The sequence below is a fragment of the Pelodiscus sinensis genome, chromosome 8 (genome assembly GCF_052426305.1).
Source record: "Pelodiscus sinensis isolate ZL-2025 chromosome 8, ASM5242630v1, whole genome shotgun sequence".
NCBI classification, from domain to species: domain Eukaryota; kingdom Metazoa; phylum Chordata; order Testudines; family Trionychidae; genus Pelodiscus; species Pelodiscus sinensis.
The window spans coordinates 42,424,024-42,439,327 of NC_143059.1; the positions used below are offsets into that span (position 1 = coordinate 42,424,024).

At 39.6% G+C, this 15,304-nt stretch overlaps 1 protein-coding gene across 3 annotated transcripts in view; it reads right to left on the reverse strand.

Moving 5' to 3' along the window:
- The window catches only part of LOC102451939 (uncharacterized), a 34,611-nt gene that overhangs the window by 5,072 nt on the left and 14,235 nt on the right, over positions 1 to 15,304 (reverse strand). For 2 of the 3 annotated variants that reach the window (XM_006113171.5, XM_014581829.4), the window contains exons 3-8: positions 11,061 to 11,136; positions 9,455 to 9,586; positions 7,551 to 7,674; positions 2,409 to 2,469; positions 1,667 to 1,713; positions 1,183 to 1,258 (exon numbers count right to left, since the gene is read on the reverse strand). In XM_006113171.5, coding sequence (XP_006113233.2) covers positions 1,183 to 1,258; positions 1,667 to 1,713; positions 2,409 to 2,469; positions 7,551 to 7,674; positions 9,455 to 9,586; positions 11,061 to 11,136 — 516 coding nt within the window. Of the gene's footprint in view, positions 1 to 1,182; positions 1,259 to 1,666; positions 1,714 to 2,408; positions 2,470 to 7,550; positions 7,675 to 9,454; positions 9,587 to 11,060; positions 11,137 to 11,876; positions 11,912 to 15,304 lie in introns of all 3 variants that reach the window. The other variant, XM_075935195.2, reaches the window with a different exon arrangement.

Consider the following 15,304-nt stretch of genomic DNA (forward strand, 5'->3'; position numbering starts at 1 on the left):
CCTTAGACCCGGCAGCGAGGCTTAAGGTATGCAACTCCAGCTACGTACAATATATAGCTAGATTCGGCTTACCTTAAGCCAAGCGTGGCAGTGCCCCCATAGCGGGAGGTAGACAGTAGCAAATGCTCCCGTCAGATTCCCTTACTCCTCGCAAAAGGTGCAATACTGGTAGTCATCAGGGGCGCACTCGGAATTCAATTTAGTGAGTCTTAACTAGACTTGCTAAATCAAAGTCCGGAAGATAGATCATAAAAGTGGCAATCTTTCCTTAATGTAGACAAGGCCTAAGAGGAGACAGTGAATAATTTTTTGCCAGCTGCTCCCTTCCATTTATAACTGTTGAATGCTCCTAAGGAAGTATGAGACAACAATAGAAAAAATTAAGAAAAATCAATTGCAAAAGAAACCGCTTTGCATTATATACAAGCCAAAGGAGACAATTGCATTTCATATCATTAATACCCAAAGTCTTCAAAATATATAGCAGATACATAATCAGTGCTTATCTTTGAAGAGTTTGTGGATTTATTTTTGCAAAATAAAGTCATACTTCACGATTACCTACAGATATGAAATTTTGCATAAACAATCCTGCCACTTAACTTAACAAAATGCTTTACTTTTTACACTGGAATATGCTGGGTAAGAGGTTTAAATAATTATTTTTGTTTTTCATGGGAAAAAAGTCATGACTATTAGGATTTGAGTTCATAAAAAATATTTAGTAACAAAATTAAAATTGAGTCGCCTATTCAATTGTCATTTTAGTGCAAAGAAAATTTTTATCGTTACAAATCACAAAATAATTGAAATTAGTTACGTAAAGAGTAAGGAAGCTTTACGAGTTTCCAATTCAAATGTACTATGTATGGTAATTATTCAATAAAATAAATAATGTTTGAAGTTGATATTCTACAAATTTGAAACAGTTCTTTTACTTCTCTTTTGCAAACACATTAATAAAACATCTATTACATATATTTAAATTTCTTCAACTTTCCTATAAAGTGTAATCTATGCAAAATGACTTTGCCCAGTCCACGACAGGCTACACCTGCTAGCAGTGTAATAAGAGGGACCAATATGAGCTTAATGGGAGAAGAGACATATGACTGAAGCATTGTAAATGTAAGGAACTGCACTTGACAACTAAAATAATGTAATTAAAAGCCTTTTTCCTACCTTCTCATTGGCTGAGTTCTGAGATCTGTTAGATACACAAGACCATCTATACGATGACCTCTAGCATCGCCAAAAGCTGAAGAAAATTGTCAACACATTAGCATGTGCAATTAAACATGCTTGAAACACAGCAGCATATAATGTAGTCAGTCAGGGTACCATGCAAACCACGGCACAATGAACTCGAAATAAATTCACTATGGATTCCTGCAACTCATATGAAATTGCAGCATACTGACATTTTTGCAGCAAACTGCTTTCCAACTGTAACTTACAGTTGCTACTAATGACCACACCAATACACACAATTTTAAAAACCTATAATGGGGTTGGAGGGAGAGAACTGATTCAGATGTTCAAGTGCTCAAATACTGTCAGACACCAAAGCAGCAGCAGCAAAATGGATGGAGGTGAGTATGAGGTAGCATTCACAAAATCACTGTAGACACAGAGCCCTATGTTTTGTTCAAGTTCTATGAAATACCTTGAATAGCTGTCTCTGGATCCCAACCTTCAACATCAATAAGGTATCTGACAAAAAAAAGTAGAATTATTATATAGGTGTAGACCAGTGGTTTTCAAACTTGTTTTCTTGCGACCCAGTTGAAGAAAATTGTTGACGTTTGCAAACCAACATAATTATATATTTTGACTAGAATATGGGCTATAGTGTGGGGCCAGGAATGAGGGAGGGGGCTCAAGGCTGAGACAGGGGAGTGAGGGGCAGGCTTACTTCCAGCAACTCCCAGTCAGCAGTGTTGCAGAAGTGCTAATGCAGGTTTCCTGCTTGTCCTTGCACCACAGATCATACTGTGCCCCAGAAGCAGATATTAGAAGGTTCAGCTCATAAGCAGGTGTGTAAGCAGTTCTGTGTACTGTTCTCACCAGCAGGCACTGCTTCGCCTCCTCCCACTCCCCCACCATTGGCCAGGAACCAGCCAACAGGAGTGGGGAGATGGTGCTCAAGGCAGGGGCAGTGCTTGGATCCGCAGAGCCTCCCGCTCCCTCCCCCACCTATGAACTAGATCTGTTGCTGGCTACTTCCGGGCTGCAGCATGGTCATCCTATAGCAAAGTGATCCAGCGCCAGACCTTCTGAGACCTGTACTTTGGGTCATGATCCGTACTTTGAAAACCACTGGTGTAAACTATGACCGATAGTCTAATGAAAAACTATGATTGATATTCTAATGAAAAAAATTATCTCAATTTTCATGTAATACTTGCCTACATATAAGGTAGCCAGTTCTATTAATTCCATTGGTACAATGAACTCCAATGAGTTTATCTATAAAAGGAAAAAAGTGTGGAAAAAATGAAAGTCATAAAATGAAGAGTGCAAAACAGAAAGAAGCCATTTATTGTTTACACTAAAGCAGTTTCAATTAGTAGATTTGCAACATTATTATTAAGCCTGTCTGTGTGTACACAAAAAACACACTGATATATGTCCAGAATGTATGCTTTTTCTGCTGCAATTGTAGCAGCAGTTACCTCTGTTAGATCGCATCAACTTCCCAACCTTTGGAAACTAGACTAGTCCAATAAAGGCCAAGAAAAAAGAATGGAAAAACTTATAAGAAGAAAAGCTGAATGACTAGATAACCATCAACCACATTGTGATAAGGAAACTGAATCAAGTAACTAGAACAAAATGTGACTGACTTTGTGAACAAGAGTTTGGTGGATGTTTAAATTTACCCTGAAACAGTTTACTTAGATTCTCCTGAACCCTTTCAAAAGCGAAAGAAAAAACACTTGAAGTCAGCCTGGATTAGAGGGATCCAACTCAGACAGCTGGTAGGTAAGATCCCACGGGAAGCAAAACTAAGAGGAAAAACAACTGAAGAGAGTTGGCTGTTTTTTAAAGAGACATTATTAAGAGCCCAAAAGCAAACTATTCCACATCGTAGGAAAGACAGACTGTATGGCATGAGACTACCTTGGATTAACTAGGAGATCTTACATGATATAAAAATAAAAAAGCAGTCATATAAAAAGTGGAAACTAGGTCAAATTACAAAGGATGAATATAAGCAAACACCACGGCTACGGCTACACTGGCACCCTTTTCCGGAAATGCTTAAAACGGAACAGTTTTTCTGTTAAAAGTATTTCCGGAAAAGCGCGTCTACATTGGCAGGATGTTTTTCCGGAAAAGCACTTTTTCTGGAAAAGCGTCCGTGGCCAACGTAGACGCGCTTTTCCAGAAAAAAGCCCCGATTGTCATTTTCGCGATCGGGGCTTTTTTGCGGAAAAGACTACTGTGCTGTCTACACTGGCCCTTTTCCAGAACAGTTTTTCCAGAAAAGGACTATTGCCCGAATGGGAGCAGCATAGTTTTTCCGGAAAAACACTGACAATTTGACAGTAGATCATCATTGCTTTTCCAGAAAAGCAAGTGGCCAGTGTAGACAGCTCGCAGCTTATTCCGGAAAAGCGACTGCTTTTCCGGAATAAGAGGCCCAGTGTAGACACAGCCCACAGGTATGCAGGGGAAAGAGTAGAATGGCAATGGCACAAAATGAGTAAAATCTAGCTAGAGACATAAAGGGTAACAAGAAGATGTTCTACAAGTATATTAGAAACAAGAGAAAGACCGAGGACAGGGTAGGCCCACTGCTCAGTGAAGAGGAGGAAAACAAAACAGGAAACTTGGAAAGTGCAGTGGTGCTTAATGACTTCTTTGTTTCAGTTGTCACCAAGAAGTTTGATGGTGATGAGATGCCTAACATAGTGAATGCTATTGGACAAGGGGTAGGTTTAGAAGTTAAAATAAAAAAAGAACAAGTTAAAAATTACTTAGAAAAGTTAGACATCTTCAAGTCAGCAAAGCCTGATGAAATGCATCCTAGAATACTCAAGGAACTGATACAGGAGGTATCTGAGCCTTTAGCTATCATCTTTGAAAAATCATGGAAGTCATGAGAGATTCCAGAAGACTGGAAAAGGGCAAATATTTCCCTTTTTTTTAGATGGGCACTATAAGAACAACCCAGGAAACTACAGACCAGTCAGTTTAACTTCTATGCCAAAAAAGATAATGGAGAATGGAGCAAGTAATTAAGGAATTAATCTGCAAACATCTGGAAGAAAATACGGTGATACAGCTTTCTTTGATAAGCTAAGATTGGTTCGACATGATTTGTTCTTTACAAATCCATGCTGGCTGTTAGCTATCAGACCTTGTGGATAAGGGAGAAATGGTGGATGCGGCATACAGGCAGTCCCCGGGTTACGTACAAGATAGGGACTGTAGGTTTGTTCTTAAGTTGAATCTGTATGTAAGTCGGAACTGGCGTCAGCCGCTGCTGAAACTGATCAGTTTCAACCGCGGCTGAATCTGGATGCCAGTTCTGACTTACATACAGATTCAACTTAAGAAACCCAGGCGTCCCCAAGTCAGCTGCTGCTGAAACTGATCAGCGGCTGATTCCAGGAAGCCCGGGGCAGAGCAACTCTGCCTCGGGCTTCCTGTAGTCAGCCGCTGGTCAGTTTCAGCAGCGGCTGACTTGGGGACATCTGGGGCAGAGCAGCTGGGGTGCTACTGGGTTGCTCCAGTAGCGCAGCTCCTCGGCGCTACTGGAGCAACCCAGCAGCACCCCAGCTGCTCTGCCCCCAGGCGTCCTGATTCAGCTGCTGCTGAAACTGACCAGCAGCGGCTGAATCAGGACGCCTGGGGCAGAGCAGCTGGGGTGCTGCCGGGTTGGTCCGGAGCGGCGCTGCGGGACCAACTCAGCAGCCCCCAGCTGCTCTACCCCAGAGGCAGGCAAGAAAAGCCTGGTCTGCTGGGGGGGGGGGGCACTAGCTGCACCCCTCCCCCAGCAGACCAGAGAGACGTTGGTGGCGGGACCGCCCAAGTCCTCCATGGCTTTGCTCCGTCTTCCTGGTCTGCTGACCTGGGAGACGCGGAATAAAGCCGCAGAGCACGCAGGCAGCGGGACAGTCCAGGCGCGCCGCGGCTGTCCCACTGCTGGCGTGCTCCGAGGCTTTGCTCCCCATCTCCCTGGTCTGCTGGTCAGACCAGGGAGACGGGGAGCAAAGCCTCGGAGCACGCCCGTAGCGGGACAGCCCAAGCGCTTGGGCTGTCCCGCTGCAGGCATGCTCCAAGGCTTTGCTCCCCGTCTCCCTGCAGACCAGGGAGATGGAGAGCAAAGCTGCGGAGCATGCCCGCAGCGGGACAGCCCAAGCGCTTGGGCTGTCCTGCTGTGGGCATGCTCCAGGGCTTTGCTCCCAGTCTCCCTGCAGACCAGGGAGACGGAGAGCAAAGCCTTGCAGCACGCCTGCAGCGGGACAGCCCGGGCGCGCTTGAGCTGTCCCCCTGCGGGCGTGCTCCGAGGCTTTGCTCCCCATCTCCCTGGTCTGCTGGTCAGGAGACGGGGAGCAAAGCCGCTGAGCACGCCCGCAGGGGGACAGCTCAAGCGCACCTGGGATGTCCCGCTGCGGGCGTGCTCCAAGGCTTTGCTCCCGGTCTCCCTGGTCTGCAGGCAGATGGGGAGCAAAGCTTTGGAGCGCGCCCGGGCTGTCCTGCTGCGGGGATGCTCCGCGGCTTTGCTCAGGTCCCCCTGGTCTGCTGGGGGGGTCCAGCGGCTTTGCTGGACCCCCCCAGCAGACCAGGGAGACCGGGAGAAGCTCCAGACCAGGGAGACTGTGAGCTCCGGGGCGAGAAAAGCCCCGTTCGTAAGTGCAGATCCGACGTAAGTCGGGGACTGCCTGTACTTAGTCTTTAGTAAGGTATTAGACACGGTCTCACATGACCTTTTTATCAATAAACTAGGGAAATACACACCTTATAGTAGCCCCATCTAGGTTGTGCATACCTGGCTGGACAGCCATTTTCAGAGAGTAATTATAAATGATTCACAATCATGCTGGAAGGGCATAACAAGTGGGGCTCCACAGGGGTTTGTTTTGGGACTGGTTCTGTTCAAAATCTTCACAAACTGTTTAGATGATGGTGTAGAGAGTACATTTTTTAAGTTTGCAGATGACACCAAGATGGGAGGGGTTGCAAGTGCTTTGGAGGATAGGATCAAAATTCAAAATTATCTGGACAAAACTATAGAAATGGTCTGAGGTAAATAGGATGAAGTTTAATAAGAACAAATGCAAAGTACTCCACTTAGGAAGGAACTGTCAGTTTCACACATACAGAATGGGAAGTGACTGTCTAGAAAGGAGTACTGCTGAAAGGGATTTAGGGATCATAGTGGACCACAAGATAAATATGGGTATTTTATCTGCAGAGGGATGCAGATTAGGCAGGTAGACATGTTTCAAAAAAAAAACAAAAAAAAAAAAAAAAAAAAAAAAAAAAAAAAAAAAAAAGAGCAAACATGATTTTGGGATGCATTAACAGTAGTATTGTGAGCAAGACATGAGAAGTCATTCTTCTGCTCTATTCTGCACTGATTAGGCCTCAGTTGGAGTATTGTGTCCAGTTCTGGGCACCACATTTCAAGAAAGATGTAGAAAATTGGAGAAGGTCCAGAGAAGAGCAACAAAAATTATTAAAGATCTAGAAATCATGAGCTATGAGGGAAGACTGAAAGCAGTGGGCTTGTTTAGTTCAGAAAAGAGAAGACTAACAGGGGACATGATAGCGGTTTTCAAATATCTAAGACAGTGTTACAAGGAAGAGGGAGAAAAATTGTGCTTGGTCCTGCCATGAGGTCAGGGGACTGGATTTGACCTCTCGAGGTCCCTTTTAGTTCTACTGTTCTATGATTCTAAAAAACTATATAACCAATTAGCTAAATGACAGCTTCATGCTGTTGATCTATGTCCTTGACTTCTAATTCAGAGAACTGAGGGTCACATTACTATGTGGTTCTGCTATGAAGTAGAAGATGAAGATCAGACAGGAGGTTATTACACTAGATGCCTTCAAAAGAGAAAGGCTACCTCCTAAATAATAATAAAAGAAGAAAAACTATGATCAGAAAATCCTTCATTGTGTCCAATTACAGAAACTGTTATGAAAAGTATTACTTATTGTACACAGCACTATACCAGTGGCTCCCAAGCTTTGGTTTGTGGGCCAGCAGTGGTCCATGAAGTACCTGCTTGTCACATGGTACCAGCTCTCCTTGTTCTCAGCTGGCACGTCACATTAAATATAGCTAAAGATAATCACTATTAGGAAGACTGTCCGTGTAATCAACGCTGTAGCTGACACGAGCATTTTGTAATGTCAAAAGGAATAAGAGAGTGTCATGAGATTATTAAGTTACAAAACTGGATCACGCTAAGATAAAGTTTGAGAAACCTGACCTGTAGAATTAAACATCTCTTATGATTAATAAATCATACATTTAAGTTTTAAATAACATTTTGGTCTTTTATAGCATTAAAAATGCTGTTAATTACCATTTCCTGCATTTTCCCAAAGGAACTTTCTGACCCATTTTTTGAATTGTAGAATAGTAGCATTATCAGGGACTTCAAGTCCAACAGTATACAGTTTCTTATACTGCACACTTTTAGGTAAATCCTAACAACAAGGAAAAAATTGCAACAATTATTAGACATTAAAAACTTGTACCACCATAAAACTTATAAGCAATATATAAATAAACCCAGATATAAGTCACTGGTTTAAATCTATATCACGCAAATAATCATTACATAGTTATACAGGTTCAACACTCTTGTCTGGCACACTCAGGTCAAGCAACATCTGTGGTCTGGCATGATTTTAGTTTGCCGAATGTCCATTTATCATGGGCAGGGCTCAACAATCTATGTAATCTACTCACCTGTGGTGAGTAGATTACATCCTGGAAGAACCGGGTTCGGGCGATCTGCGCATGATCATGGGTGTGGCCAAGTTTCCCAAAGTCCCATAAAGATTGTTTCCAATCACCAATCCTGGCTCTCCATGTTTTATGTTGTTATATATAGCTCTAATTTACCCCAAATGTCTTGTAAGAGCCCAATAAGCAGTGAAAGTGTTGGCAATGCGGCTAGGGAACCTGTGGTTTGGCCCTCCTGTGGTTCGGCAAATTCTCTGTTTCAGCACTGGTCAGGTCCTGAGTGTGCTGGAGTAGAGAGGTTCAATCTGTATTAGAAAAGTTGTACTTACAAAAATTGCCATAGCAAATAGCACTCTTGTTGGGAAGAGTTAATGTCACGTAAAGAAATCTTAGGGTATGTCTACACTACCACCCTAGTTCGAACTACGGTGGTTAATGTAGGCAACCGAAGTTGCAAATGAAGCCCGGGATTTAAATATCCCAGGCTTCATTTGCATCTTGCCGGGCGCCACCATTTTTAAAGCCCCGATAGTTCGGACTCTGTGCCCGCGGCTACACGCGGCACGGAGTAGGTAGTTCGGATTAGGCTACCGGTAGGTGTACCGGTAGTTTGGATTAGAGAGCCTAATCCGAACTACCTACTCCGTGCCGCGTGTAGCGCAGGCACGGAGTCCGAACTACCGGGGCTTTAAAAAAGGTGGCGCCCGGCAAGATGCAAATGAAGCCCGGGATATTTAAATCCCGGGCTTCATTTGCAACTTCGGTTGCCTACATTAACCACCCTAGTTTGAACTAGGGTGGTAGTGTAGACATACCCTAAGTCTGCAATGGAGACTGAACTACTCTTTTCAGTGCCTCCTGGTCACTGTTGATGGTTATTGACTAGGAAAGATTGTGATGCCATTTAAGCCTCCCCCATAAAGAATATCAAGCTTCATCTCCTCTTTCTTACTTATTTTATCCCATTATTATATTCAAGATAATATATTTAGTAATACATGCTTCTATTTACTCTCTCACAGAGTACATTAAAAGAATACTCCCACTTATAATGTAAAGAATTAAAAAAATTAGTATAGATTTAACCTGTGGAATCCCCCCACACACAGCATAATCATGACAGAAATACTGCATTTGAAAAAGATTTAGTGCATTAGAATAGCATCTGTCTTCAGAGCTGCGTCCACATCTTCCTGTGTGTTTGTGCAATGCCTAACGCAGTAGTCTTGATTGTTGATACTGGGAATTACAGTAGTATAAATAAATATAGTATCTATAATAGCTATGATCAAATGCTAGAAAAGTTACTGTATCAAGCCATAAGTGAATGCTAGCTGACAGTAAAAAGGATAATTCCTTCATGACATAATTCTGCATAAATTTCTGCTAGAAACAGGAATCAGATTAGATGGTTCACTTGTCTGTTTCAACATGACAATTTTTATATTAGCATTAAGTAACACAAGATCAAAGATAGTAGTAATTGCGCATTTAATTCTATTATTCCTTTATTATTACCTTAACTTCATAATACCGTGTGGTGTATGTTAAGTCAATAATTAATCCAAGTTCCACATTTAGGGCTTTCATTGCAGCAATCAGGTCTTTTGGTGTAAATTTCTGGGTTGGAGTAAGTCTCTGGTTAATTGCCTGTGATGAAAAAGGGAAATGAAGATTGTGTTTTACAAATTCCAATAAAAATAGAAACATCTGCCTCTTACAAAGTGAATAAAGAACAAGAGGAAACAGTTATTCAACATAATATGTAGCAAAAACTTATCAGAATATTATGTGGATTAAAAGAAATCTGTATTGAGATGAAACTGATGACCGAAAATAAGTTAATGGTTTAACTGTTAGATATTATGACAACAGATAACACTGATAAGACAGGCTGCTCATGTGGGAACTGCTCCAGCACAATAAGCACTAATTTCATATCAAGAAAAACATCCTGCACAATAAAGACTGAATATAACATTTAAATAAATATAAACATTATAATAAAGAATGAATATAACATTCTTGACCACAGACAAATCTAAATTGATGTCAATAAAGCCAAACGAAAACAAATTACCCTAATTGCTCTGCAAAAGCCCCAAACAACTAGTCTATTCTACCTAAAAACTAGGAAGCTTCTAATAGAACAGCTTACTGGTTTCACCTCTCTTTCTACATATGTTATGGATACTTATTTTTCCCTGCCTGTTTGTAGACTCCTCTGTCACTCATGATATTGGATGCTACATAAATCTGTCATTTAGCATTAAGATTTTTTTCCTTTATATTTGAAGCGAAGTCTTATCAGGATTGAAGTGAATGTAAGAAGAATGTAGACAACAGCAAAAAATTTTCTGAAGTTCAAAGCCAGGCAAAATATCAGGTAGCCTAACCCAGGTCTATGACAGCTTCCAGTCTCTGCTTTGACCAGCATAAACTCAGCAAAACAGAATCTGGCCAACCACTTCAAACAGATTACGATGGAATTGACATACAAGATGATGCCCACACACAATTAGAGAGTATTTAAGCAAAACATTTATTTAAAATATACTTCTATCCAATTCTGTGAAATTTACAGGTTAAAGAAACATGAATGTACAGTCACCATTTCAAAAGTGGCCGAGTAACCACTACCTTTTAATGGGTGATCACCATATATGTGAAATTAATTTCTGGCTTATGTCAGGTGGACAGCTATGTATGTCACAAAAATTACAACCACAAGTAGCACTGTTGTTACAGCAGTTTCAGAAGGTGCAAAAGACTGGGCTCAAGACTCAACTGGCACTCCAGAAGTGCCAAGTTTTGTATTTAAAAAGATTAAATAAATGGTGCTGATTAGCTGATGCAAAAGTTATAATGTATAGAAGGTAAGCAAACATATTCAGTAACACTAAGTACCAGTTTGCACAAAGAAAAGTGAAGACCACCTTTAACTTATGGAAAGCTCATCTGAAAAGGATGAATGTGCTAAATACTAATTTTAATAGAAAAATTATGTCTGTAATATCTATATCTCTATATCTGTTCTGCAGTTTGTAAGAATGTGAATGCTATTTTCCATAATTCTTCACACCGCAATTACTACAGACTGACTGAAACAGCATTTGATACATACCCCTTTTAAAGGCACTTTGAAAGCAATGAATCTTGTTCCTGGTATAGGCTGTCCAACTGGTGTCAAAGTCCGCCATCTTTTATGAAAAAAAAATTGTATATTTTTCTGAATACTTAAGGATAAAACACTTTTCAAACTATACTAATTTGATTCAAGACACCTGAGGTTTCGTATAGTTACAATTATTCTTCAAGGTAAGCTTTCTTCAACAAAAACACAAAATTATACTGATCATTTTGGTTTCCAGATACATTTTATGTAGCTTGAAATGTCTTATAAACATCAGACTCTGCTGCTCCCACATCTCCTCAAACAGAAAGATGCAAATAGCATCTTGATCTCACTGACACGTCATACAGCTGCTTCTCACTGACAGACCATACATAGCTGCTTCCTTGACATGTCAAGGACCAGATTAAAAACAAACAAACCAAACTCTTCAGAAACAAGCAGCAGGCCAAGTTGGGGACACAGCTGAAGTGGTCACATTTTCACAAGTGCTTAACTGGTTACTTTATTAAGGTGACTAAAAAGAAACTGAGCTCTTTTGAAAATCTGCCTTATTTCACCAGGAGGATATTACAATTTAAATAAATCCAAAATAAATACTATTAGCTAGCATGATTATTAAAACATTTGTTTTGTTTTAATATTACCCTTTTGAATGATGTAAAGAAATTACTATTTGGGGAGGGGAAAATTAATAGATTCTAAGGCCAGAGGGACCACAGTCATCATCCAGTCTAACCTCCATTAAAACACAAGTCACCAATTTAATTCTTAGACTCTTATGTCCAATCCTGATGTAAAAGTTACCAGTAACGAAGAATCCACCAGGACCCTTTGTAATGCTGGAAGAACATAAGCAGAGTATTATTTTGGTGAATCAGAATACAGAATTAGCATTTCTCAAACCACAAAGATTTTTTCAATCTTCAACACAGCTATACGAATTATATGGAGAGACAGCTGGCCCTCCAGAACTAAATCTGCACCCAGGTTTCCATTATAAGATCAATCTTCACAATTCTTCTAAAAAGCAAACAAATATTTTCTAGTGATAGTTTTCTAATCACTGTTAAAATATATGGACAAAATCCCACATTATACTAAGTAATTAAATGAAATGGCTCTGAAGTTGCAAGCTGAGACGTGCTGAATTAGGAAAATGAAATTGGGGACAGGAACAAACCCATAGGTAGAAGTAGTATCTATTAGCACGTGGGTGAAAATTTGGGTGAATGATAAGACTTTGAATTATTTTAATTTGGGTGAATTATAAGATTTTGAAAATCAACAACTTTGCATGCACTGTTGGCATGTTGCAAGCTGCTGTGAACTGCACATATACCTGGGTGTCAGTGACTGTATCCCCATAAACCATAAAGGAGAAATTGTAAATTATTCTAATATGGATACTCATGACAGATAACATGACTTGTTAAAACTTACACAGGAAGTTTGGGGCAGGAAAGTGTATTTATCTAAGGTGGAAAATCTATTAAACCACAGATCTTTGTATCTGATGTGTACTACTCTGTAGACTGGGGCCACTCAAGTTTGTATAGCATTGTCAATTGTTTTGAAGTATATAGAAGAAAAGTCAAGAAAAAAAGTGTAGTCTGTTCTACAGAAGGGTAACTAGAAACAAAATGCTGAGGGATGGACTTTGGTCCAGCAGAGGAAACAAAAACCTTGGTCCTCTTAAGGATTGCTGCACTGTGCCTCCTTGGGCTTCAGGACTGAGGATAAAGGGACTCTGTGGCTAATTTACTTGGTAGCAGCATATAAGTTCACTGGCTCTCATGTACTCAAGGGAAAATTGAAAAGCCTTTCCCTTTGCCCAAGGTTGATATTCTGCGCTGGGAAGAAAAACTGACTGATTTGCCCAGATGCCTTTGTGGTCTGATTGGTGAGGACATTGCCTGTAAGCCCAGATCTGTTGTGTGAAACTGGGATTTATTTTTCACACAATCTAATGTGTCACCCAGTTTGGCAAAGAGTTTTGTAAGGTACAGATGAAAATATGTTCTGTAACTGTGGAACATTTTTATTATACAATTTTCATCTGTAGGACACAGGGAACTTCAAGGACCTGACTTGCAGGCCAGATTAATTTATTCCACTTTGCATGAACCTAACAGTTAAAGACATAGGTTCTAACTTTCATTTTTTGTCATTTTGATCAATGGAAGACTTGTCTCAATTCAGAAAACTTGCTAATTATACTGATGCAAACTTCCCTTATCTAAACTCATCTTTAAACTTTGAGCAATAATTTTACAATCTGTAAAATGGATGTAGTAATGTATATATCTATTTCCTTCTAAAAGTGTTACAGAGCCCACTTAAATGCGTGTACAGATATAATATACTATTATTTTATTTAACTTATATTGCAGTAGCCCTTAGAGGCTGAGGAGGTTGGGACCACTCTGTGCTTTTTAAAAATGTGGTCAGTTTCAAAATGAGTTACCTTTCAGTTGTGAAACCTGTTCCTGAGTATCCCCTGTGCTCATTTTTGCTGGTTTTAATATTATTTTCCTATTTAAAAAATGTTTTCCCCCATTGCCATGCTGAAGATTCACACAATAGAAGATACAAACTGTCCACAATATGCATTTTAAAACCTCCAAAATAAGTCGTTACTTATAACTATAGTTTTTAAATTGATGATGTCCTAAGTTTTGTAGTGGCACAGCTGAGACTAGATCAAAGGAGATCAGTCTTGCAACACTGTATTCATTACTTTAATTCATGTGGTTTCCAGGGCGTCACAACCATATTGGAAACTTTTGAAAGTGCTTGTAAGCTTTGCTGGACTTTAAAAGTTTAAATTACACTGAAGGGCTCCACAGTTTTTCCAATATTCAAACACTGTGCCAGTTGAGAGGAGCAGAATAAAAGGCCAGTCTACAATTCAGGTACACCCTAATGTGCTAGATAAAAGATTGAGCACAGAAACTTTAACAAAATCCTACTTTTTGTGTGTGAAAATGCTTCCAATGATCACTATTTCAAAACTACTGAACCAATTTCCTTCAAATTTAGTTTGTTCTTTAGATCTAATTAACAGCCAGATAAAAATCCAAAGTAATCTTGAAGGAAATTGATCCAGTCTATATTGAACTATGTATGTGCAAAACTTCAGCTCAGGACATATAGGAAAAAATGTACTAATAAATATCTGAATTAACTCTGCTGAAACTTTCCAAAACACTCCCTTTTGATTAAGGACCAAAAACAGAAAAGTTTTCTGTCTACAGTTGGTTTGAGTAAGTTATAAGCAACTTAAATAGGGTGTATAAAGAAAGTTATATTACAGCATTGTTACCATTCTCACTATAATCAAATAGCTTAAAAAAACCTCCCTAGATGTTACCTAGCAGTTCTAATAAATGTGCCTTATATGATGCACTAAAATGTTGAGAAGCATTTGGCTAGTATCACTTATTTGGAAGGGGAAGAGAAAAAAAGACTGACACACTCAAATTCAAATTATACCAAGTATGTGATCACAGAAGTCACAAAAATCTGGTTGTCATAAACTGGGCACAAGAGACAACATCCTTTTCAGGCAGTTACAGGAAAAGGGATCTTTTGTTTTGACTACAGTAAACATTTCGAAGGTAATGACTAGTAAACAATAAATATTTGTAGGAAGTTAAAATGAGATTTTATAATTTCTTTTCACATTTTAATGTAACCAGCACTCCATTCAGCATTAGAAAAATTGGATTTCATGTGCTACAAATTTTCATTTTGTTTATAAATGCCATTGTATATATCAGCAACAGGAAAGAACAGGCAAAATTATTTATATAGTGCAAATAAGGATGTTGTAAAGAGAGGAGACTTGTATGTTAAAGTGTATTGATTAGTGTTCTGTAAGACCAAAATATATTTTAAAATAGTTTGAAAGCTGGAGAGTTTACGGAATTGGACACACAAAAGTTGTTAGATGTGCAACTAGTTGTTAGATTTTTGACTAGCTTAATTGCCTAACCTATAGCTATTTTTTTCATACAAGCATTTTATTGCATGCTCACTTTCACGTTTACTAAAAATTTAATCCTACACATCCTACTGCACTGAATTTACCAATTACAGAGATATGTTTGACTATATTTAATCTATATTTTTAATTAATCTAGAGCATATATTAGACTGTTGCATCGCTAAATGGATCAGATGGAAACTGATGACTACAAGGGAAAATGTTATTTACACATTTAACCTAAACT